At 42.2% G+C, this 26,521-nt stretch overlaps 1 protein-coding gene across 6 annotated transcripts; it reads left to right on the top strand.

Moving 5' to 3' along the window:
• The first annotated feature begins 313 nt into the window (after positions 1–313).
• lmo7b (LIM domain 7b) lies at positions 314–26,289 on the top strand. 6 transcript variants are annotated; one of them, XM_060860454.1, is made up of 31 exons: positions 314–500; positions 1,085–1,173; positions 2,755–2,825; positions 2,957–3,026; positions 3,774–3,880; positions 5,317–5,347; positions 6,930–7,043; positions 7,204–7,384; positions 9,382–9,538; positions 9,783–10,097; positions 10,431–10,724; positions 13,914–14,064; positions 14,605–14,693; positions 15,241–15,664; positions 16,064–16,288; positions 16,628–16,742; positions 18,369–18,530; positions 18,828–18,928; positions 19,174–19,237; positions 19,522–19,563; positions 19,980–20,005; positions 20,160–20,267; positions 20,403–20,510; positions 20,787–20,989; positions 21,468–21,512; positions 22,082–22,137; positions 22,253–22,421; positions 23,418–23,666; positions 24,501–24,609; positions 25,478–25,583; positions 26,112–26,140. In XM_060860454.1, exons 2-31 carry the CDS (start codon positions 1,105–1,107, stop codon positions 26,123–26,125), a joined length of 3,975 nt encoding a protein of 1,324 aa, XP_060716437.1. In that variant the 5' UTR covers positions 314–500; positions 1,085–1,104; the 3' UTR covers positions 26,126–26,140. The 6 variants fall into 6 exon arrangements, with proteins under 6 accessions (XP_060716437.1, XP_060716431.1, XP_060716432.1 ...); XM_060860448.1 differs by lacking the exons at positions 9,783–10,097; positions 10,431–10,724; positions 24,501–24,609 and adding an exon at positions 12,742–12,771 and having other exon boundaries at positions 26,112–26,289; XM_060860449.1 differs by lacking the exons at positions 9,783–10,097; positions 10,431–10,724; positions 24,501–24,609 and having other exon boundaries at positions 26,112–26,289.
• The last annotated feature ends 232 nt before the right edge of the window (positions 26,290–26,521 follow it).

Here is a 26,521-nt window from a genome sequence, read left to right as displayed (position 1 = left end):
GATATCTTAAATGTGATTCAGAACTGCTGGATTTTAGTATTATATCTGAAAACCTCACCAGTCTGTCCTGCGTTACTGAGTCGAAATTGTGAATATGGCGCCACCATGTGGAAGGTCGAAGCAGCACAACGTAATTAGTTTAATAGCCGGGGCGTGGATTGAGTTAACTTTATGAGCGTAGGCGTGGCTTCGATTTACTTGATGAGCGGGGGCGTGGTTGTATCTTGGTTTAAAAAGAAGGGGCGTGGTCTTCGCTAACTTTATCAGCAGGGGCGTGGCTTCGTTGGAGCTCCTCATCACGCTGCCTAAAAAAGTTTGAAGCGGAACCTGCGGTCCTCGTCTTTCAGCTGCTTGTATTTTGGAGCACTTTTAAGGGACTTTACTCGTGTTTTCGGGTCACATGAAGGAACAAGTGGTGTGAAAGTTCAGAATAAACACCATACAAAGAAAGACTGCATCTTTGCATGCTGGTGGGGAATCAGGAAAGGTGCGTTTCTAAGGTGAGGATGAAAAAAAAAAATCAGTTAGTCAACAGGACGGAAAAGTGAGAGCATGAAACTGTTTATAAACTGTGCAGTTCTGCTTATAGAAGGTTTATGCATCAAACAATTGGTGTAACAAAATTCAAGGCTCATGCTGTTTATTTACAGAATTTTTATTTTTATTATTTTATTTTTTTAAAAGTCGCAATAATTTCGGATTGGCTAAAACAATATCAATATATATATATATATATATATATATATATATATATATATATATATATATATATATGCAAAAATATAACCCCATTATCAGGTTGTAGAATTGCGCAAAAATGTCTTATTGCGGTAAAATTGCACACATTGTAGCCGCCATAAGTGATGTTGGTCACGTGACGCACAATGATTAAAAGATAATCTGGGCTCGATTCTTGTTTAAAAAAAAATTAATAAAAAGTCTTGTGTAGAATCTAGTAATTTTTTGCAACTGTTTTGTTGTGTGTTTATGGCTGCCGAGTGCGTATCCCCTTAAAAGCTGTAAAATCGTTAAGATGATGATTATGATGATGATGATGATGATGTACCCTTGATATATCGTGCAGCTCTTGCAGCAGGTTTGGTGATGGAGTGGAGAGAGCAGACTGCAGTCGGATGTGAGGTGGCGTTCAGCGAGGCACAGAGATGGATGGAGGTAAGACAGAGTTCATCTTCAGCCTCAAGAGATCCATCATGTTCCCGAATGAAATGAACTTGTCTTGGTAATAACGTGCTTTTTGGCTGTTTACCAGGTAACAAGAGTATAATCTACTACTCATTTGTTCACGCACATGTTCGCTCACTCATTTTCTTACTCTGTTTGTTTGTTTGTTAGTCTATATATATTTTTTTTAATTTATTTTAAATTAATTAATTTATTTATTTTTTTGGGTTGCTGGCGGTGATCTGTACAATGCACTGACACTGGAGACTCCTTCCATATACATTAAACCTCTCCATAAATGAAACTTGGCATCAGTTAGAATTCGCTGTAGAGTTTTATTTTTTTATCTAACACTCGATGGTATCAGCTGAATCTGTACATGATTCACTCTGGCCTTGTTTATTATCTCTGGGGTCTGATCAGATTTTTGTGGACGCGCGCACACACACACACACACACACACACACACACAGTGTTGAGCTTTTGTATCGTTTGAACAGGGTTCAGCAGTGGCTTTAGTGAGCCTTTTGTTTTCTCTGCTCTTAAACTCCACAGTTTCTCTAAACTTGTGAAAAAGTGCTCGGGTCATGTTTTTCGGTCCAGCCATCACACCCACAGGGTTACCAGGGTTTAAGCTTTGTTAGAAGTTTACTGGTGGATGTTTATGGCTTTGAAGATCTTTCACACATATCGGCTGCTACACACAAAGGGACAGTGCGAATGCAGAGCGTGTTTCTCTGATCTGTTGTATGATCTGAGTTTTAATGATGGAAACATGATTTAATACAGAGACAGTAAAGGAGCAGCTTAACTAAATAAAAATAAAATTAAATAAATAAAAGGTACTTTGGACCTGATTTCTGTGTGAAGAGCAGAAAACCGCATCTCCTTTGAACTTGTAATCGCACTTCACAGGCTAGTTCCATCTTTTTTTAGGTTCATGTTAAATGTGGACACCAGCGGTTCAGACTGTGGTGCAGCGTTGCCATGGTGAAAAGTCATTTCCTGTTCAGACGTGTTTCCGTTTCTGTGCTCCTCGTCTTTAAGCTTGCACCTTTTCTCTGCTTGCTTGCTGCTGTGACATGTTAACTAGATGACTGAAGCGACTGTGTTTGGGTTCTCTGATACGACGCTCTCTTATTTACTTCAGCTCCATTTCTCGCTCTGGATGTTTTCAGCGTACAGTCATGTCACATGTCTCTTGTGTCAGAGCCGCATTCCATCCACAAAAAAACAAGCTCGGGTTTGAGAACAAAAAGCTCTCCGTAATCACTCTGATTACTCGTCTCTTTAATGAGCACTGATGATGACACATCTGCCCTGTTTGCTCTTTGTATTACTCCTACATGATTATTTTTATTTTTTTAATAAAACTCCTCACTCCCGAGTTCTTAACTTTTAATTACACAGCTTGCTTTAATCAGTTTGTTAAAATTGTGTACAAAAATGAACAGATTTATTTCCCCCTGTTTGTGTAGAACTAATACAAATAGATATGTCTGGCTAATTCGATGTTTAAAAGGATAAATATTTGATTTAACAGTTTGTTCTAATTTTTTTTTCCCTGTGCAGGAGGTGACTATGAAGAGGTTTGGGAGCAGTAACTTTAGGTCTGCTCTGGAGAATGGAGTCCTGTTGTGCGAGTGAGTAGAGAATAAAACAAAAGCTTGTGCTTTATGTTGGTGTAAAAAAGAAAAAAAAACGGTGTGAACTCTGTCCTGTTTAGTGTAGAGAAGTAATGATGACTATGATGAAGGTGTTTGTGTTCTTGCAGCTTGATCAACAAACTCAAGCCCGGGATCATCAAGAGAGTGAACAGACTCTCCACCCCCATCGCCGGATTAGTCAGTGCCCCTAGTTCATTTATTCATTATCTCTAGAGCATTTAAAACCTTTAACTGCTGTGTGCGTGCGAGTGTGCGTGCGAGTGTGCGTGCGAGTGTGCGTGCGAGTGTGCGTGCGAGTGTGCGTGCGAGTGTGCGTGCGAGTGTGCGTGCGAGTGTGCGTGCGAGTGTGCGTGCGAGTGTGCGTGCGTGCGAGCGTGCGTGCGAGCGTGCGTGCGAGCGTGCGTGCGAGTGTGCGTGCGAGTGTGCGTGCGAGTGTGCGTCAGTGCCCCTAGTTCATTTATTCATTATCTCTAGAGCATTTAAAACCTTTAACTGCTGTGTGCGTGCGAGTGTGCGTGCGAGTGTGCGTGCGAGTGTGCGTGCGAGTGTGCGTGCGAGTGTGCGTGCGAGTGTGCGTGCGAGTGTGCGTGCGAGTGTGCGTGCGAGTGTGCGTGCGAGTGTGCGTGCGAGTGTGCGTGCGAGTGTGCGTGCGAGTGTGCGTGCGAGTGTGCGTGCGAGTGTGCGTGCGAGTGTGCGTGCGAGTGTGCGTGCGAGTGTGCGTGCGAGTGTGCGTGCGAGTGTGCGTGCGAGTGTGCGTGCGAGTGTGCGTGCGAGTGTGCGTGCGAGTGTGCGTGCGAGTGTGCGTGCGAGTGTGCGTGCGAGTGTGCGTGCAATGACTGAGTAATAGAGAAACAAAGTGAATGTGCATGTCTGTGTGTGTTAGCTAATCATCTGTTGCCACACTTACCGCATTACTTCCTGCAGGACAATGTGAACGTGTTTCTGAAGGCCTGTGGGAAACTCGGGCTGAACAATGCTCAGCTCTTCCACCCTGGAGACCTGCAGGACGTGTCTACACGAGTGACTGTCAGGTAAACATGCCAAACTCACCCCCGCTTCAACCTCTGGACCTTTACACCCCCTTCTGTGTGTGTAATATTAAATAAATATATATATATATATATATATATATATATATATATATATATATATATATATATATATATATATATATATATATATATATATATATAAAATAAATTTTTTTTGTCCTGTTAAAAATAAATAATTGAATTAAACTCCTTTTAGAAAGTTCAGTGGGGTAACTTTGAGAGGTTTATCCAATAAACCAAAAACAACCTCTTTTAAAGCCCCTGGTGTTCACAGCGAGCGTGTTTGGAATCTGCCGACGTGAGGGGATGTTATTGCTTTACCCTCTGACCTGTGGCCTGTAGTTAAAGCGCTCAGGATAACCGACACCTGGTCTGAAATGCACATCTACATTAGACCACAGAGTGAGTGGAAACAAATAGAGGAAGACTTCTCTCTGTAATAAAAACCTAATCTAGATAACTAGTAATATACAGAAATCCCCCCAAAATATGCGAAGCTCACTTACATCCAAGTACATTTACATGCAGCTGCTTTAGTCCGTCTGACAACTTCTGTGTAACTGTAAGAGACGGAAAACAAGCCCAGGCTCTACCGTGCGTACGTCACTGGAGTTACAAATCCGATTATTTATTTAAAAATAATCAGACTTTTTCCCCAGATTCACTTGTTCGAGTTTTCACCGCAACGTCCAATCCGGATCGCTTGAGGTGTAAACACCAAATCCTACAGAGACTGGATTTATAGTATAGATGTTGGTCCAGGGGCAGTCAGTAAATTTAGAACTGCTTCTGTTAACTAGAAACGTTAGAGCTGCTAGCATGAGACAGATAAGAGAAAAAGACGTTCTGCAAAGCTGTTGGTTTCTGAAGCACAAATACTCACCTCGGGAATTAAATCCGCTTCTCTTCACGGTTCTTAGACCGATTCGCTCTTCAGACTTATTACACGTGAGTTCTTACTAAATAAGTTACGTTATGTTGTTACGAGCTGAATTTTTACCTCAGAAGCAGAGAACCAAACCTCACGTGGCGTATAAATAATATTCTCATTGTAAGTAAATAAGATTAAAATGTGAATAAATGAGGCAGATTAATGAGGCAGATTAATGAGGCAGATCTCCAGCACGCGTTAAGCGACGCGGCAAGTCTTCCAAATTTAGCCATACGACTCCGTGCTGTGGTGAAACTATAGCAGATCTATATATGATGTCAGTCTATTTTGGTCTGACTTTCACCCACCTGCTCTTATTGCCGTTTAAACCCTGAAGTCGTTCGGGTCAAATCCCCAACCGGGATTGTTATTTGCAGCGGCGTTCGTGTTGGAAAGCTGAGTCTGTGTAACAGAATTTCGGAGAATTTTGCGAGAGAAGCTGCTTTACACCTTCAGCTCACACACTTCACTTCTGTGCTTACAGACACCAGGAGACGTCCAGGAGACTGAAAAACGTAAGTGGGTTAAATTTATTGTTGTTGTTCGTTTTTATTTTCATTTAGATTTTCTCTTCCCTGATTTATGCAGATATACTGTTCATATTTTCTGATCCAGAAGTATTGGCACCCCTGGTAATGATGGATGAAAAAAAAGACAATAGTTTTTTGGTTATTTTTCTAATGAGAGAAATATATCCTTTAATTGATGTATAATTATTCTATTTTATTATTTTCTTTGTAGTCTTGACCTGTTACTTTCATTGTCAGAATTATTGGCATCCCTGTATTTAACACTCACTGTAGTTCAATGTCCCTTTTGCCAACAAATACAGCAAAACCTTCAGCTTTAATGTCTTCTCCTTTAACGCTTGATATTGTAAGACTAGCAAGCAAAGATTTCTCTCCGTCTCTCTTGAGGTTGAATCTGCAGGCTCCTTGTTCCTCTCTTGGACCTTTTGGATGCTCCTCTATATCTCAAAGCACTCGAATTGCAAACTTTATTAAGGGTGCCAATAATTATGGAGCTGCCTCTTTTAGTTTGTAGCATGCTTTAATATGGTCTTATGTAGCTTTGACTTGATGCTCTATGAAACGTGTGTGTGTTTTCGATCTGGTCTTGACCTGTTGCTTTACTGATTAGGTGGCATAATCACATTTATTTATTTATTTATTTATTTACTTATTTATTTATTTATTTTTTGCTGTTTTTACATTTTTCTTAAAATCCGAGGCTGTAAAGCGACCTTGCACAATGATTTTTAGTGTTTGTTTGTTTAATAAGTGGAAGATCTTTCTGGGTGAACTGAGACAAAAGAGGCACAGGAACACAAGAGCCTTTCATACAAGCCTGAAAAACAAACACACACACACACACACACACACACACACACACACACAGTACTCCGTGTGGTGATGGAGGGAGGATCAGAGGGATGATTAGGACTGAATGCATGATAGAGCTCAGTACTAGAGGGTAAGTTTTATTCCTCGTGTTCTTCATCTGCTGTGAATAGATAAGCAGTTGAGTAGTTTGTCCCAAAGTGATTCGAACAGAAATAACAAAGATTTTTTTTTTATTAGATCAACAACTTAAAATCCCAAATGGACATAAAGCTCTTTGGTCAATATGAAGAAAATTGTTGGATGAAAATGAGGTGTAGTTTAATTTAGTTTACCAATTATTAACCCATACACACACGCACACACACACAAAATAATGGTTTGTGGGGTGTCTTCGCTCTTGGTCTCTGACTAGATGTAGATAGAAAAACGTCAGTACTGTAACCGTCAGTGTATTAAAAGTAAAAAAAGATGCAATGCTTAATGCCTGCCTTAAAGGATTGATTTTGCATGCTCTCTCTCTCTCTCTCTCTCTCTCTCTCTCTCTCTCTCTCTCTCTCTCTCTCTCTCTCTCTCTCTCTTCCACTTTCTTTCTTTTGCCCCTATCTTTGCCCCTCTCTCTCTCTTTCTCTGCCCCCTTATATCTCTCTGCCCCATCTCTCTCTCTCTCTCTCTCTCTCTCTCTGCCCCCTTGTCTCTCTCTGCGCCCCCCCCTTGTCTCTCTCTGCGCCCCCCCCTGTCTCTCTCTCTCTCTCAGGTTCTGATCACGATATACTGGCTGGGAAGGAAGGCTCATGCAGACCCGTCCTACAACGGGCCGCAGCTCAACTTTAAAGCTTTTGAGGGTCTTCTGGGCATCGCCTTATCCAAAGTGAGTAATTCCTGCAGCTACTGATGACCTGGTCTCAGGTTCTTGAATTAAAACAAAAGATAAAATAAAATAAAGGTCAGTGTGCTTTTCGCCACCATTTGTAGCATCATCCTGAGCTCTAAATCACTATAAAATCTCCATCTTCTTCCTGATCCTGCAGGCTCTAGAGGAGGCCTCGAGCTCCAAGCCTGGAGCCAGAGACAGTGGCTTTGCCGAGACGTGGTACCCTGACAGGGAGGTGCCCAGCTACAGGAGGGAGGATTCAGCGGAGAGCCTGGATTCGGTGGAGTCTCGTACACGGAGCGTGCCATCAGATTATACATTAATAGCAGGCAGTGAAGGTACAAGCTCCGAGGATGATAAGCAAGTGCCAATGCGTGATTATTCCCACCTACTTTAGGGCAAGCCTTCATTCATAAGTCTACACATTACTCTATATTATAAATACATCTTTTTTTCTAATTGCAGGGAATTAGTTACTTGTATGGAGTTAAAAGTAATGACTCCTGTTCTGAAAAGTAAAAATATCATAACAAGCAAACATTTATAAACTGCTGTTTACTTTTTCTTTTGGTTTTCTGCTAAGGATGTGGGAACCTAGTGGTTAAGGTTTTGGACTACCAAATGTAGATTGGTGGATTGAACTGCCAGTCGGAAGGTTGCGAGTTTGACCCCTAGGTCCACCAAGCAGCCACCGCTGGGCTCCTGAGCAAGGCCCTTAACCCTCAACCCTCATATGCAGTTGTATAAAATGTCATTTTCTCTGGATAAGGATGTCTGATAAATGCTATAAATTTGAATTATTTCACACTGGTAAGTCCAAATGTGATTGTCCCCATCGTTGGTCTGGTTTCACACTCAAACGCTGGTGCACTTGAGTTCATCTTGCATCATGAATAGTCATGACACTGTTCCAGTGTCACAGAACTCGCATCGCCAACGCCTACAATCAATTCAATTCAAGTTTATTTGTATAGCGCTTTTTACAATGGACATTGTTTCAAAGCAGCTTTATAGAACATAAACATAGAACAGAAGATAAACATAAGGAGTAATATAAAGGATTAATATAATAAAAATTCAAATGTGTGTGTGTGTGTATATATATATATATATATATATATATATATATATATATATATATATATATATATATATATATATATATATATATATATATATATATATATATATATATATATATATATAATATTAGTTCACAGTGTGTATGTATGTATATGTATTTATCCCCAATGAGCAAGTCTGAGGTGACTCAGGCAACAGTGGCAAGGAAAAACTCCCTTAAATGGTAAAGGAAGAAACCTTGAGAGGAACCAGACTCAAATGGGAGCCCATCCTCATATGGGTGACACTAGAGGGTGTGATTACAAATATACAGTCAGACAATGTTGTATTGGTGTAGGGATCACATGGAGTTCAGATCTCCTCTTAGTATCACAGAGTCTAACTGGAGCTGGTAGATCTGTAGATGTCTCAGGATTCTCACAGAGTCGGCCTCATCTCAGTGGAGGTCCAAAAACTTCATTGCACGGAAGACGATCGGAGCTGGTACAACGTCTGGGTGTCTCGGCATGGGTTGAAAAAGAGAAGAGCAGTGCAGCGGGATTAACATATCTGCTGTTCATAAAAATGTGCAAGTCTAATGTAATAGTGCACAATATAATATAACGGGATATGTTATGTGTACGCCTGACTAAAGAGATGAGTTTTTAATCTACATTTAAACTGGGAAAGTGTGTCTGAGCCCCGAACACTATCAGGAAGACTATTCCAGAGTTTGGGAGCTAAATAAGAAAACGCTCTACCTCCTTTAGTAGACTTGGATATTCTGGGAACTACCAGAAGTCCTGAGTTTTGTGATCTCAGAGAGCGTGAAGGATTGTAACGTGTTAGAAGACTAGTTAGATACATGGGAGCTAAACCGTTAAGAGCCTTGTACGTAAGTAGCAGCAGTTTGTAATCAATTCTAAACTTAACAGGTAGCCAGTGTAGAGATGATAAAATTGGGGTTATATGGAGTCTCGGGTTCTGTACCATGTTACGCTTCCTGGTCCACATGACCGCTTTCATGTTACCTAATGTAACATGCAAACCAGGATCTGAATGAGGCTAAATTGCTGGCATGAAATCCTGCTCTGTAATGCCTCTGTGATTGTCAAATGCATGATAATGAATCACGTAAGTGTGACATACCGGAACGTTTCTCTCCTCTGAGGTAAGGGGATGATGGGGTGTGTTGAGCCTGGTGTATACGGTGTAGTCACGCTCTGGATTGAGATCCTGTAGTGACTTTCTTCTCCTGTTTTCTGTCTGTCAGGGTTCGGAAGCGACGCAGAAGCAGAGCACTGCTTCAGGATGACCGAACCTTTGTCTGCTCCCAGTAGGGATAGACGAAACAACCCGGCGGTGCTGAGAAGGAAAAGAGTCGAGCAGCGTGAGGAAGGCGGAAGAGGTCACGTCAGCCCTCTCCACAGGTACGTACTACATAAACTGTGTTTCCTTTGTGCTTTGCTTAGGCTTCAGGTTTTCCAAGCATGTCATTATGAGTTATGGATCTATTGCAGTAGTGTTCAGTCTGGCGAGCGCTTGTGTTATTATTTAATCGTACAGTCCTGGTCTTGCACATAAGATTTTGTTTTGGGAAAAGATGCATCTAAATTGTTCCCCTAAAATACATGCTTCTATAAGTCTGATTTCCTCACCGTCTTTTGGCTGTAGTGAAAATGGGAGGGGCTTAGTCAATCCCTGCTTTGACCTACCTCCCGTTTCTGCTTTCCACCAATGGGCGCTCGATTACCAGAGCGACTCCGAGTCCGACTCTGACCGGCCCGAACCAGACCCCGTTCAAGATGACCTCGCGGGCCGGCGCTTCCGTTCGTCCACCTCAGTGGCTCCTGCCAACTTTGCTGTCCCGCCGAACCCTGCGTGTATTAAGCCGTTTCCTATGGTGACACCCAGTGCAAGTAGGTCATGGGTCACCATGTCTGATGCGTCTCGCTTGGTTGCCGTTCCTCATGAAAGGTCAAGCCAGAGGTCAGAGTTTGGAGTGACGTGAAATGGCATGGCATGACGTCCTAACTCTAACACTGCTGTGGCTTTCTAACACATTGACGTGAGTTTTACTTGCCAGCTACTCGATTAACTCCTGATGTGGATCAGCATCATAATGGGACTTTTTGTTTGTTTGTTTGTTTGAATTCAAGTGCAATGGAGTTTCACTAATCCTCTTCCCATCGTTTATCTGAGCTGGTAAAAAATAATCACGTTCTGCTTCGAGGTTTTGCTAACCTAAAATTTTTAAACACAACTGATCCCTACATGCATGTGGATCTTAAAGGGAATCTATGCATCTTAATCGATCGGCAGCATTTCATCGTTACCTAGCAGAGCAGACTGCTACGGAATGTCCACCCTGGATGACGAGCTTCTCCTGCGAGCCCTCGATGAAGATTCGAGCGAATCGGGTGAAGGCTCAGCCGACCCGGTTCAGGATGACCTCTACACTCGTAGAGTGCTTCAGGCTACCCGTCAGACCTCAGTCAACACAGATACAGACAAGTTCCTTCCCAAATACTGGACTCCCGAGGAGGCAGCTCATGTGGGGCGGATCAGACTGGGGTCACAGCGCAGACCATGGTACAAGAAGATGCAGGGCTTCAGGTTGGTCTGAACAGCAAGATGATGGATTGGTTTAATCTTCTTAAATGATCTCAGTAATTTACTCTTCTCCTTTTGGTTTTCTTTTCTACACCACGGGTTCAGCCAAAAGACCTCTGGCTCTTCCGAGGAAGACTCTGACTTTGACGTCTCTCCCTGGTTGGGACCTCCTGCTAGCACCTTCTCACCTGCATCCAGGTCCCAAACGTTTTAAAAGCACCTTCCATCCCTGGTGTCATCCTCCTGTCCTGCTTCAGGCTCAGATTTCTTCTATTTCCACATCATTGCCAACCTGACGGAACGATTGCCTTGGGTTCGGGCATAAAAGAAAGTATTGTTCAGCGATTTCATTTAACAGCCATTACTCAAGACTGTATTTAAGCCATACACACTAGAGAAAATATGTTTAGAGGGAATAGCCAATGAAGCTACAAGCTGGTGACAAAGTAAAAGAGAATCTCTCTCGTCCTGTTGTAATGATTATTATTTTTTATTTTATTTCTGTATTTCTGATCGCCTGATGAAACATTTCTATCCTGATGGGTGTGGCCTGTTCATGATCGACTCTGCCCCTTTACCCACAAAGCACTAGGGGTCACTCAGTGCTTTTAAAATGAATCATGTGCTGGGGGTTTCTACGGTCATTGGATATCAAACCAATTAGATGCTTATGACAGATTCTGGAGCAACATCTTGGTGATTTGACCCACCGTTAATAAAGCACCAACTGAAGGCGGTGCTTTGGATGGATTTTGGTGACTCCCTTGAGGAAGATGCTTGTTTTTTTTTGTTTTTTTTTTTAACGTTCTCACCTGTCTGTCAATGTCCAGAAGAGGGCGGTTGTGTGAGACTTTTTTTTTTTTTTTTTTTTTTTTTTCCCTCCTGTCTTCCTCAAGGTATAAAGATATGATCCTTCATCATATGTTCAAGCTACTAAAACGTTTACATGCAAAGGGTTACAGCAGCAGTCACAGCTTTTAAAATGTGTTTTTGTGGGGGGTTTTTTTGGGAGGGGGGGTCATTAGTTTGCACATCTTTTATAGGCTGCTGTTTATTTTCAGTGTGAGAGAATAAGATGCTTCGTGCAGCTCTGTTTGGTCTTCAGCTATCAAGAGGATAAATGTTAAACAACTGGACTCCTAGTACCATGCTTCTGCTTTAACTGCAATGGACGTAAATAACGAAATAACCTTGTAAAAAAAAAAAATGCAGAGGATCTGCGAAATCCAGTCTGCAGATCTGCTGGTGATGAGAGAAATGACAGAAGGCACACAGCGTACTAGAGTTTTATTACTCGACATGCGCCCAAGTGCGTCTTCAATCCCACGAGAATGGAAACGAATGCTTTCAGGATAATAAAAGGGAAATTTTAATTGCACGTGTAACATAGTGTTCGAGGTAAATCCGTCATGGCTGACTTTATGTCCCTGATCTCACCCAGTTTCTCTTATAGGGCTTTTTCACAATGTTTAAAATGCTGCAGTATTCAATAAAAGATTTAAGTTTAAAATCGTTTTTTGGGATCATTTCACACTTGTGTGGTTTAGTCGCTAGTCTGTGAGTTTAGTCGCTAGATCATCTGTTACTTTGTGTACGAGGAAGATGGCAGATTTCCTCAGAGCCTGTTCTACTGTTCTGTGATGCAGCAGGTTGATATGAAGCACTTTCACTTTAACACAAGAATTAGGACCTACAGTAGATCAGGAAAAAAGACAGCTGTGAGTAAAAAAGATCTTTATATAGATTGTGGACTAGTTTAATTACATTATGCTGAACATAATGAAATCAACACAATCTTATCCAAAGATTCCAAATAGGGTCAAAATTCCTGCTTAGTTCAACAGCTAGATTTCTGCCTGGTATTGTCAGGGTTTTGTTTATTTACTTTGGAAACCTACTGATGCACACATTTTGTTTAAAGAAATTTGCATGATGAGAAACAAAAATCAAGCTACTTGGCTAAAAATTCTTCTCAGCGATTAAATCAGTTCGATTTTAAATGATTATCTTCATTTCCCAGACTTCCCACAGGAGGGTCTGCGTGTGCCGGGTGAGTCCGCTGTGTTTGTTTTGATTGTTTACGCTACGTGTGTGTTTGTGACCACGGTGCTCTAGCGCTTTAGGGTCAGCTTGAAGCTCCGTTTCCTCAGAGTCCTTTCTTCTGTTCTGCTTTCGCGCTCACGCTGTACTCCGCTTCAGATCATGGATCTCTAGTCAGTCTTAATATCTTGAAGCAGTTCTGCCTCAGTGTCCGCTGACTGTAGAACTCGCGCGCGTTTGTGTGTGTCGCTGCCGCCTTCGCTCTTGAAACGATTACAGGGTTCATACAGACGCTGAAGTCTGAAGTGTTTGTTTTAAGCTCGAGGTAAGAAATAGTTCTCTAAATTTGGAATAGCCTCAATGTTTCAAAATGATGTTACATTTAGTTTTTCCTTTTTTAAATCAGTTGGTAGGGGGGACACGGTGGCTTAGTGGTTAGCACGTTTGCCTCACACCTCCAGGGTCGGGGTTCGATTCCCATCTCCACCTTGTGTGTGTGGAGTTTGCATGCTCTCCCCGTGCCTCGGGGGTTTCCTCCGGGTACTCCGGTTTCCTCCCCCTGTCCAAAGACATGCATGGTAGGTTGATTGGCATCTATGGAAAATTGTCCGTAGTGTGTGATTGTGTGAGTGAATGCAAGTGTCTGTGCCCTGCGATGGGTTGGCACTCCGTCCAGGGTGTATCCTGCCTTGATGCCCGATGACGCCTGAGGAGATAGGCACAGGCTCCCCGTGACCCGAGGTAGTTCGGATAAGCGGTAGAAAATGAATGAATGAAATCAGTTGGTGCTTAAAATGTGCAAATTATAAAAAAAGTTGTTAAATAACTTTTGTTGAAAAATGACCTGAATAATGAACAGCATGCTGGTTGTAGTATTCATTATTAATCAGTTTTCTGTGGATTCTTTAATAATAAGTCATTAAAAGGATGTTTGACTGATATCTCTCGAATAAGTTTTGAAACTAAAAGCAAAAGGAATTTAAAAAATTTCTGGAATTTAGGAAAGAAGCGTTTTTCTGGATTTGATATAAAAGCCACGCTCTGTTTTTATTAATTAATTCTGTCCAGCGATCAGGTAGTAACCCTTTTATCGAGCATTTTAAAATGATACCGATTAAAATTCTACTCAACTTGATCACCGTACACCATCAGGAGCAAGTCCATGAGTGACCTCAACCTGGAGCCGGGAGCTGAAGATCTGATGAGTCGGCACAGAAAAGCTGCGTTAAAGCTTTCCCTGCGTCAGGAGCAGATCCGTCAGTGTCAGTCCAGGCTGAGGGAGAGCGAGGCCACGTGGCAGGAGGTCAGTGATGTGTTCCTTCATATTACGCCTGGCTAGTAATCCAGAGTATCAGCACAGGACTTGTACAAAAGTCCTGTGGGGTTTTTTTTTTTAATTCACTGTGGATTTTTTTTTTGTCTAATAATCCAGCAGGAGTGAGCTCTTGTAATAAAGGAGAATTATATATTAATGAATTTATTTTTTCTTCCTTTCACATTGTTTTCTGTAGTTTGTTGGAGGTTTTAATTCCTAGATTGTTTTCTTTTTGCCCCTTAAATTCCACATGAAAGTCCTAAAACAATGTTAGGTTAGCCTTAATAGACTTAATAGATTTAAGACTAAGACACAACACTCCAATCAAAACCCAATCGCAACCGACGTATTAAATGGTATTACTGTGGCACCGAGTCTCATTACACCACAACACTTCACGTCTAATATGATGCTTCACATCACTGCATCACATTTAAAAAATAAATAACGCACCACTGCAGTGTGAGCGCAGGCTTAGTCTTAATAATGCTTCAAGTCAAAAAGAAGTGTCTGTCTGTCTGTCTGCAGGACCTGAACAGTTGGAAGACTCGAAGGCGAAGCGTGACCTCTGACCTGCACAGGAAGAAAGAGGAGCGAGAGCAACTCGAGGAGCAGAGGTACACACACACACACACACACACACACACACACACACACACACCTCACTCTGTTTGAAAGGCCCTGAAAGGAGCCTTCTGTCCACAGACACGTCCTCTTCTGGCTCTAGTGATTCTTCTGTAAACTGTGAACAGTGACTGATACGACTGTATCATCAATAAGTCGTCTCTTTCCGTTAAAGCTTCAGTCAGCAACCTTGACTTGTCTGGAAACAAGGCTACTCTTTATTTAAAGCTAAGAGGAAAATAAATAAATATAGGATCTTAAAATAGAGAAGCACTGTGGGTCTTGCATCAACATCTAAATTTCCTTTTTAAGGAAAATGGGGTGGGGCTTATTTCTGGGCCAGAAATATAATGTATATAAAATGAAAGGAATTGAAGAGGAAATGAAAGCCAGGTCTGTTGTATGGGACTTTTGAGTGTGTTTTCCTGACATTTATCTCAAAATGGAATGATTGTGACATTTCAAATTATTTCCACATTTTTAACAAAGTGCCCCTTTAATGTCCTTTTGAAAACAAGCAGAGTCCATGTGTTTTTGTAGGCGGAGCCTTCCGAGGGAGGAGTCTTTCGTGTCCTCCACCGCTACAGCCGAGGCCTTCGCTCCTCCTCCATTGACCTCCAGCTCCGGCACCATGCCGGGTCCAGTAATCTCACCCGGCTCTGCGCCTGCACACACAGGCCGTTCTCACAGTAACGGTCCAGTCGAAGCGACCCCTCACTCGGCACCGGTAGCGAACGCGGTGTCTGATCACATGCCGAGCGTCTCTGGGACAGACTCCGCTCCTGCGCCGGTCCAGCGTGCCAAGTCTCTAGAGGGAGTGTTCTCAGGGACTCCTCAAATGTCCTCAGTGCTGCCTAGAGGTTTCCGCAGGTCAGAGGGCACGTCACGGCTCTCCACAGGAGTCACGCCGAGACCATTCAGCTCCAAGAAGTCCAGGATGTCCACTCAAGCCAGATTCTACTCTGTGAGTGTGTTGGGGCATCTATCCCTTTTTCCCCTAAAATTGTTTTTTTTTTTTTTTTTTTTTGGTGCACTTTATTCAAGTGTGTGTGTGTGTGTGTGTGTGTGAGTCTGCTCGTCCATCCGTGTACCTGCGTGGAGTTTAGTGTTACTCGGCTTTCTACGATCTCTTTGCAGCCCGTATAAATAATGAAGCGTGGCTTTCGTGGCACTTAATGCTCATGGCAGATAGTGAAACCTGAGCTTTCCAAATAACTGCCCAACTGAAATGGGGCACTAGGATGAAAGAAAGTGCCCCATTTAAACGTGTGTGTGTATTAAAATAAAAAAATATATATATATATCCAGTGTTAAATCTTTCTTTTTTTTGTCTTTCTGTCTTCTTTTTTTTTCTTTTTCGTAGATGGACGAGTCTGATAACAGCGCACAAGATCTTGCTGCATCTTTCCCCCTCAGAGGAACCGATACGACTCCTGATCACAAAGACGACGTCCGCTCTAGTAAACATGAAGCCGCATTGTGGAAAGAGAAGGGAAAGAGGACTGACTCTGCTCCTAGCGTTCGCTCCTTCATGTCTGCCAGCGTCCTGGTGTCTGATAAAGCCGCGTCTGGGAGCGGCGAGGACGAGGTGAACACCATGAGTCTGTCTTTCACGTCATTAAAACAATAACCTATTGACCCAATTTAGAAAGAATTCGCTCTGTGTCTCTTTCTCTCACTATTTCTCTCTTTTGCCCCCCCCCTCTCTCTGTCTCTCTCTCTCAGTCTCTCTCTCTCTCTCTCTCTCTCTCTCTCTCTCTCTCTCTCTCTCTCTGACATGCTTGTTTGTGTGTATGTGTGTAATGTTATACACACGGACAGGGTTTGAGTAAAAAGCACAGTAAGCACCAGAACTCCGGATATCTCACGTTTCCTGACAGAATGCAATCACCTGATCAGGTAACATTTCCTCCGTTCTCTCCATCAGACGCATCACCATGACATCCGAGTCAGTCTGAATCAGACGCCCGACTGCGGCGCGGACTTCGGCTTTCAGACTCACTGGGACTCGACCGGCGCTCACATCACATCCGTCCGAGCAGGTAAGACAGGAGATGATGTCAGTCGAAATCGTGAGTTTTTTTTTTTTTTGGTTAATTATTGAAACGTTACATGAGCGTTTAACACTTTATTTAATTTTCTTTTCATGTCCTGTGATGTTGTGATGTCATAAGCGACTTTTTTCAGGCGCTGCAGTGTATACACCCAAAATGGACGTTTTAATGCTGTTATTAAGCTGTTCCTGAGGGATGGAATGATAGAAATACGATGAAAGGAAAAGAGAAATATTACAAAATAAAAGCAGAGAAAGAGAAAAAAAAAGAAAAGAAAACCCAGAGGAAACAGAACCATATAATGAGAAGGAAAATGAGGTCTTAGGAGAGTGAAGTGACCTCTAACCTCATCTGATTATCTGACTTTATAATATAGGCTCTGATTAATAACTCTTACATGATTTATTTTTGCGTTTTATTTTCCGTCATGAATCGCGATGTCACACGTAGTTTAGTGTGATTGTGAGGATTAGACGGCTGTTATTTAATATGGAGTTGTTGTAACTTGCGGCAGTTTAATTAGACGCTTAATTGATAATTATTTAACTGTAGTTTTTCCTTCTGACCTTTTGTAGTCTGTACAGAACAACCTTCAGTATTTGGGGGGGTTTGTGTGTGTGTGTGTGTGTGTGAGAGAGATGGCATGAATGATTGATGGTGAACAGTGAAGGTGTTGTTTACTGCGCATCAGTCTGATTAGATGGACATGCTGTTGCGCTCGGCTCGATCTGTCCGTTCTTGTCGTTCGTTAAAGCAGGAGTCTATCTATCGATCCATCTAAGCATACTTTACCTTTTAGAATATTCACATGTGGGTTTATTTCTAGTTTGTAGACTTCTCCAGTTGTCCAGTTTCCTCTCACCCCTCTTTCTGGTAGATGATTAGACTTTTTAGGACTTTAGGAGTTACCAACAGTTTGAGTTCACACTTTCAAGAGAAGTGTTTCTTTAAGTGCAACAACATCAGCGTAGCGACGTCTAACTTGTTAGTAAAAAAACGGCCAATTTCGTTGTTTCCAGTATGCTGCATAAGGGATTTTAATACCCGAGCGATTTCCCCTGGGTCCTAGTGAACCCTGGACAAACAGACCACTGGGTTGTGTAGTTTGAGGTTTCACACTGATGAATCCTGGATCTTCCTAATCATTAAACCTGAATTAACCTTCTTTTTATCTGCAAATTAACAGTCAACAGTCATGAATGGATAAATGTAGCACACGGTCACTTTAAATAACGTCTCGTCTCACACTCTCACATCAGAGAACGTTCAGGTCAGCATTCTACACAGAGCAGGTTTCATCTTTCTCTTTTTTCTTTTCTTTTCTTTTTTTTTTTTACTACTTTAAATTGTTTTTAGTTGTTTTGCAGTGTGACTTATTTCCCACTCACTATGACACACTTATGTGATGTTCAGTGTGTTGATGCTTTACTCTAGCTACAGAGCCAGGTACCTGGTACGAGGCCGAAGCGATGTTGGGTGTCTGTTGCTAAGCAACTAGCTGTAACGTACTAAGACCTGCACAATCCTTATTTTACGCATCAGACTCGCTTCCAGAGAGTCCGTTTGGACGTAACGGGATATTTGAATGCGTGCGTGATCGTGTGTCCCCCTCAGGCAGCCCGGCTCAGCTGTGCCACCTGCAGGCAGGCGATGAGATCGTTGCTTTGGCTGGACAGCGAGTGGCTGAAATGAGTTACGAACAGTGGAAGGCCAACATGGATGCCGCGTTGCGAGAGGGCAAACTGCTGATGGACATCAGACGCATCAGTCTCAACGGTGAGAATTATCTGTGTTTAAAATCCTAAATGAAGAGAAGGTTCTGAATAAGAAAAATAAAATAACACACAAAAGTACACACTATACACACACTGGAACAGTTATTAATGCCGTGCTGAAGACAATGAGCTTCTGGATCATAGTGCACATGAGTTAAAAAGGATAAACCAAGTGTAGGATGCTAACGTGGCTCCACATCTTGACACAGCCGAGTGTTTTCTGACCGTGACGATGGACTTGGACTGCTTTTGTGTTTAACGAGTGTAAAATATCTGATCAGGTGTCTGACACTCGCAGGTCATTCAGACGCTCACAGCTCCGTCGGTTCCTCCGTCAGCAGCTGCAGCCTGCCTGAGGAGAGCGAGAGTAAAGCACAGGTCAACGGCCTTCCTGTTAACGTGAGTGAACCGCTGACTGCAGAAGAGACTCGGTGATGAGCTCACCATTAAATCTGCAGGGTTTTTATTTATACAGGATGTTCTACAGGTGGTAATTATTGAAGTTTAATTAGAAGGATGATTAATGACTGACTAAAAAAAACATGTCTGTTTCTCTTTGTCTCTCTTTCTGTCTGTTTTTCTTTCTATCTGTCTATTTACTGTATATATTTTATTTACATTTATATTTTCAACGTCGTCTGCAGGGTTTTCCATTGAAAGCAACGAGAACGAGCTCGCGTGAAGATTCGGTTCCAACAAGAAACAAAGGTAGATGATGAATTTGTGAAATGATGAAATTTAAATAGTTTTTTTTTTTTTTTTTTAAATAAATGTGTGAATCTGTAAGAGTTTGTAATGACCGACTCATCCCCAGTAGCACACGAACACTATATAATCCTCAGCAGGAGATCGAGTATTAGATGCAGAAATCTCTGAGGTCTTTAGCTGAGTTTTAATTATCCAGCCTCCTGCTTTAGGAAGAATCCTAATCAACGCGACATCTTCTGGCAGAGTTTTTAATCTCTGTATGTTTCATATCTTCACCTTCTCAGGTTCCTCTGCATTCACAGTGGACTCCTCGGTCTACCTTTGTGGTAAATGACAGCTGTGTTTTTGCTGCTCTGAGATCAGTGGGTGTGGCCTCAGTGGGCGTGGCCTCTTAAAGAAATACTTGTGAATCCTCGTCTCTGTCCAGTGCACGAATCTGTGGGAAAAATCATCTGTCATTTTTGTAAAAGTAATCTCTCTTAACTGCCTTCACTTAGACGCCGTCATTGACTGCTTTTATTTTTATTTTATCAGTATGAAGAAATGTTAAAAATTTCTTCTCTACAAACGGATAAACTACAGACAAAACGGATGGAGACTGGGTTTAAAAATGCAGGAGTATTTCTTTAGTGTGTGTGTGTGTGTGAAATGATGACTAACCTAAAATTGCAAAATATTAATGAATTTATAAAGAATTTATTCTTTATCCTTTCCCCCCAATTCTCCCCCCACATCTCTTCAGGAGGCTCCGAGTCGGCCATATCAGATGTGAGTTGTTACAATTTTTTGTCTGTCTATCCGTTTGTTTTTCCGTCTCTTTCCCTTTGTCTGTCTTTTTTTCTTTCGTTCACCATTAGTGCACAAGTTCTGATCGTGTCTGCCTTGAACTTGACAGTTCTATTTTTTTTGGTCTGTCTTTCAGTTGCAGGTTCCCTCGATCGGTGCGTCGTCCTCGTGCTGGTCCTGGAACGCGGAGGAGGAAAGGATGAGACAGGAGAAGTGGCAGATGGAGCAGGAGAGTCTCTTACAGGTAGCACGAGAGACATGCTACATGTTTACTAAAGCCTGTTACAGTCGAGCCGGAAAAGTTTGAAGACAAGAAGTGTGTTTAATGGTGTGTGTGTGTGTGTGTGTGTCGGCGTGTCTCTATCTGTCTGTCTGTTAGGAGAAGTACAGGCGTGATCAAGAGAGACTAGTAGAAGCATGGAGGCGAGATCAGCAGGAAGCAGCGTTGGAAGAAAACAGCATCCCTGAAGTTCCTCAACCGCTCGAGGTCTAATGCTGCATTCACACACACACTACTCGTTGCCATAGTGACTATGTTTATCAGTGGGTGGAGCAATTAGCGTTCCCCTTGACGACAAATCGCGTGTATATATTCATCACATCATACAAGATGAAGAAGTGTGTGACTGTCATGGATCATGTGCACGTGCACATGTGAGCTGCCTCTAGTTGGTGCTAACGTACCACCATGAGTTCAGTTTTGACAATAAGGTTAAATAATTCTGTCAGCTGTAAGATCTTCTCATGTCTTTCTCTTGTACAGAAACAGGAAGTGCCCTCTTTACCCACTGGAAGCATTGCACATTACACTCCACCTCCTTTCGTCCAGCGATCGAAGTCGCCGTCCTCTGTAGCACCTGATCAAGCTCGAGAGGCGACGCTCGTCCACAGCAAACAGGTCCAGATAGCAGCAGCGGGTCACCCGGCCGAGGACGAGTCAGATTCCTCCTCCAGGACGAGTCACTGGTGAGAGACAAAGTCTAAAGTACTTCTCAATACTATAACTATTACTACTAATATTGGCATTTTATTAATAATTGTTTTATATGTAATGTTTATTGTAATAATAGTCTTTGATTCATTTTTTTTTTTTCACTGTCCACAACTGCGTTGCTTTATTTTATTTATTTATTTGTTTTATATCCTATGTTACTTGTGACCAAATTAGGGCACAAAGGAGCCCCCTGGAAAAATAAATAAACGAAAGACGTATAATTTAATAAATCTAAAAATGATATTAAAATTACAATAATACTGTATGTAATAAAGTAATATAATAATATACATAATGTACATTTTGGGGGGGGGGGGGTTTATTAAGAGTTTGTGTACAGAAAGAGTTTGTGGTGGTGTTTTGTAAAGCCTGTGTTTTGCTGCTTGTGTGTTGATCTGCTGCACGTTTCCTCGCTCTGTCCTACATGTCTGCTGCCGTGTGGCACGTCAGGCCCGTCAAGTCTTGTGAATTTACCAAGCTGACTGCTTCAGACAGGTCAGTCTGCTTCATGCTTTACTGCAGCGATACAAATGCATGTGTGATACCAAAGATCTCGATCATCTGAACTCCTCATTAAATAAAGAATCTGGCATTTTAGACCCCCTGATCATGTCAGTGTGGGACCCATCAGACTAGTTAGAGTTTAGTCAAACCGGCTCAGGCGCAGACCCGAGTGTGAAGACGGTATCTTGGCAAACAGACTTTAGTATAAAGTGTTTTTCTTCTTCTTCCTACTAATATCGGCTCAGGCAGGTTTAATGTGATTGGTCCAAATCACATCCGGATTCTTTTTTTATTTGTTTTTTTTTTTTTTTTAATTTAAATAAATAAATTGCCATCTATATTTCAGGAGGAGTACTTTTTATTTATTTATTTATTTAATTTTTTTTTTAGATTATTATATTGATAAGTAATTTAGAAACGTCTACCTATTTTTCAATTGTACAGGTTGCGGCTACATCATTTTGAGGAGTCTTTTTTTTTTTTTTTTTTTTTTTTTTTGTTCTTCTAATTAATTAATTTTATTTATTTATTTATTTAATTTAATTTTTTTTCGTTCACAGGAAAAAGTCTAAATCCACTCCGTCCCTCGAAGGCAGCCACAGGCAAGACACCAGAGGTCTGTCTGTCTTTATATTCTCTCTTACTCACTTCATTTGTATGGCTTCCTCTTATTCCCTCGTTCGCGTCACTGACCTCTCTCCGTCTTTCCTGTCTGTGCTAATTGTCTGAAGCGGGCGTTAAGAAGAAAAAGGCGAGTCCGTCTCCGGCCGAGCAGGAGCGTCTACAGATCCTGGAGGAAATGAGGAAGAAGACTCCGGTCCTCACAGACAGCAGCTGGATTCGTCAGCGCAGCACCTGCACCATCCACAAGGAGCCAATCAGCGTGGCACCACTGAGGAGGTTCGTCTCAGGGTCACGACACACTCTCTAGAGAACTTTTACACCCAGTAATTTTAGTAATATAACCTCATTATTCTGCAGAAACCCATAATCAATTATTTACCTCATTTTATAGTAAGAGAACCTAGTTACTAATATTAAGGTTCAATATAAAGCTGTAAGTGATGATCGAGTCCTCATATAATCACAAGATTTAAAGCAGCTTCTCTGAACACACACATCCAGTGTTACCAGAAAATAAAACAAACCAAAATAAAAAGACATTTTTGTCTCGTTTTTTTTTTAATATATAAATGAATCCATTCCTGCCTTTTGTAAATAAATTCTTTTTTTTTGTTGTTTGTCTTGTTGCAGGCAACTGTACATGGTATTTCTTAAAATTGTAGGTTTTGTGAATAAATTGTAGAAATAAATTTACACATGGGGCGGCACGGTGGCTTAGTGGTTAGCACGTTCGCCTCACACCTCCAGGGTTGGGGGTTCGATTCCCACCTCCTCCTTGTGTGTGTGGAGTTTGCATGTTCTCCCCGTACCTCGGGGGTTTCTTCCGGGTACTCCGGTTTCCTCCCCCGGTCCAAAGACATGCATGGTAGGTTGATTGGCATCTCTGGAAAAATTGTCCCTAGTGTGTGATTGCGTGAGTGAATGAGTGTGTGTGTGTGTGTGTGTGTGCCCTGCGATGGGTTGGCACTCAGTCCAGGGTGTATCCTGCCTTGATGCCCAATGACGCCTGAGATAGGCACAGGCTCCCCGTGACCCGAGGTAGTTTGGATAAGCGGTAGAAGATGAATGAATTTACACGTTGCTGAGATGCACAGCCAGAAATACTGGTGGGGGTACAAACTTTTGGACACGGCTGTATTTCAGTGCTCTTAGTGATGGTCATGGCGCACGATGTGTCTCTGAGCATCTCTGGTCATAAATTAGCTGCGATATAGATTTGTAAGTCATCTTAAATTTAAAGAATTCTGTTCGTTCTTCACCGTTTAATTTCAGACACGAGTCTCTGGATAACATCCACAGCGGCGGCAGCAGCGTCTCCTTGTCTAAGCAGTCCTCTGTCTCGTCTCGGACTCTCTCGGGCCTGAAAGGACCTTATCGAGGTTACTCGGGCCGCTGTAGCCTGGGCCCCGGGGCCGCCATTTTCACCAGTGCTTTAAGGCAGAGCTCCTGGTCTCGACCCAGCTCCATGTCTCCTGCGCCTGACGCTGAGGAGGCGTGTAACCGTACACAGCAGCAAGACAGGTGAAGGTTTTTATACTCCTGATTTAAAGCGATCGGCTGCTTGTTTTTGAGTCGAAATCCTATCAAACAGCCTAATAACTAAATCGCAATCGTTTCTACAGTCTCCACAAAAACAACATTCTTTTCACTTTATTACTCCCAGGGATTTCTTTTATTCACAGTACGGTATATCGTCGCTGTCGGGCGGAATCCTCGTATCTCCAAAACCGTTATTTTTCAGGAAATTAAAAAAACACCGTACCTTATCTGCAGTGCACAGGGTTTAGTCCGCGTTGCAGTGGATTGTCTTGCACTAAATTCCTGTCCTCAGACGAGCACCAGAACTAGCGGGGGTCAAGATTTTTTTTTTTCTTTGAGCCCAGTGTTTTGAAGACATTTACCTCAGAAGACGTGTTGATTCATTGCGACTTTTCTTGAGGAGAAATATGCCGTGAAGCTCTCACACGGAGTGAGGAAGAGGTGGACAGTTGAAGTGTCCAATGGAGTTATGAGAGTATATTTTCAAGACTTTAGATTGGTTAATAACTTGTAAAAATAACAGACCCACATGGGGACTGACCAATAGCATCTATGTGAAAAAATATGAAATTGACCAAATTTGGACATACGAGGTTTCCGCCCGACAGCGACGATATACTTAAACTCTTTTAGTCATATTCACTATACAGTACAAGAGTGCAGAAAGGAGGAACTGTCCAAAGTCCACTAGGATGTCAAGGAGTTTAATTTGTCTGACGGTGTTTTAACCTGTACAAATGAAAGGGAAGGTAAGTCAAGATGGAGCAGAAACATGGAGGTTTTCGAGCCTCACCCTGGCTTTGCCGTGTCCTTTAGGCTGGCGAGTCCTCGGCGTCTGTGCTCCCGCTGTGAGCAGCTGCTGGTCAAGGGACCCGCCATGGTCATCGAGTCTCTGGACCTCTGCTTTCATGTTGGGTGCTTTAAGGTGAGCCTGGAGGTGGTACCTGAGACATGTGCTGAGACAGGAGTGTTTATCCTGAAACCTCAGTAACAGGAGAGTTTGTGGTGCAGGTGGTGGAGGTGGTGGTGATGTTGGTGAAGATGGTGGTGGCAGTTGTGGTGGTGTTTTTGATGGAAACACATACTGTAGGAAAGTAGAGTATTGAACAATGCTGCCTTCCACATGAACGACCCCTTCATGCCCTCATTACAACCCCGTACTGTACGTACGAGATCATTTTGATGGCTGATTTTTCTCTGAGGACGTGGGAGGTGTCTTCAGCATGGCAGTGAAAGTACAGGTTCTGTATTAAAAAGCACACGTTTTGCAGCCAATTGTTCGAGCTCGCCATTTCCCCCGTGTTCATTCATGTAGATCAGCAGCCATTGTGTGTGTGTGTGTGTGTGTACGAACGGTCGTGCCAACATCGAAATTTCTTTCCAACAACGGAGGACTTGAACACAATGTACTCGTAATTCCCACTTCACACAAAGGCAGTGTTGGAGCGGGAATCTCCAGAGACATCAGGATTTAGATGGATGAGCGGCAACAGGAATTCACTTGATACAGGAATATCTTGTCTCCTATTTTACATAAACTGACTTTCAGTTGAAGATAAAATCTGATTAAATATCAGTAAAATATATTGTTGTCTAATCCATTAATCTCATCAACTGCAGAACAAAAACTTGGGCTTGTCCTACCGGCTACTCAGTCTTGAATCTCTCACACAGACACACACACACAAACTAAACGAAAATGAAACCATGATGATGTTTCGTTAGAATGAACTGATCCATTGGCCTTCATGTCCCCTCTCCTCCTTCCTCCTGTTCTGTTTTCCATCCTCCAGTGTGTCAGCTGCAGGACTGACCTCAGGACATGTCCAGAGTCTGGAGCTCACGTGCGAGTCAGACACAGACAGCTCTTCTGCGACACCTGTTACAACAGACTCCGAGGTGAGACGCACTTGTCCACTTGATGCGAATTAAATCAAGTTAAAGGAATTATTCCAGCATTGATTTACGACAGAAATGAATTCAGTCCACTGTTTTCCTTTGCTTACAAACACCCACACACTCAAACCTCGCTTATAAATTTATCAGAAACGGTTTAACTATACAGTGGATATACAGTAAAAAGTCTACACACCCCTTGTTAAAATGCCCCCCACCACCCAGAGACTTCAGTTTGTTTTCCGATTGAGTTGTACAGGTTATAGGTCACATTAAAGGTGGAAAAAGTTCTGAAAAGATTTCTTTGTCTCTTTCTTTTTTTTTTTACATGACAGAATCCTGGTATTTATGTTAACAGGGGTGTGTAGACTTTTTATATCCGCTGTATAAGAGACAAAGTCATAGTCAGGCTGTGTAAATGGAGGACATTCCAGAGTCCCATTGTCCTTATACTGAGATTCGGTAATGGAGATGAAGTTAGAAAACACGTCTCGGTTGTCCATGAACCTGATTTCCTGTCTCTCTCCTCAGACGTTCCCAAGTGACCTCTGCGTATCGCAGCAGATCGAGGAGAAGCCTCTGTGTGAAGACGAATCAGACACCACCACAAGCTCTGCGTAATTTCACACGAGGACGTCCCAATTTGTCGAAGTAACACGGAATGAATGTTGATAATGCTCTTAATATGCAGATTTTTGCAAGTCGCCCAGTATGTTTGGTTTTTTTTTTTTTCTTTTTTTTTTTTTTTTTTTTTTTTTACTCCTTCGAATTTTTTTAATTTTGCCCTTTAATAAAGTTAGATTTCTGAATGAATCAAACACAGGAACCATTAAAGCTTCGGTCCTTATCTCGCTTGTCTGGTCTGCATAGCGATAACTTTTTATTATTATTATATATTTTTTTTTTCGCTTTTTTTAAATTGGACCGCTTTCCTTGTATCG

Source organism: Tachysurus vachellii, chromosome 24 (genome assembly GCF_030014155.1).
Source record: "Tachysurus vachellii isolate PV-2020 chromosome 24, HZAU_Pvac_v1, whole genome shotgun sequence".
Taxonomy (NCBI): Eukaryota; Metazoa; Chordata; class Actinopteri; order Siluriformes; family Bagridae; genus Tachysurus; species Tachysurus vachellii.
This window is presented reverse-complemented; position numbering and strand designations above follow the sequence as displayed.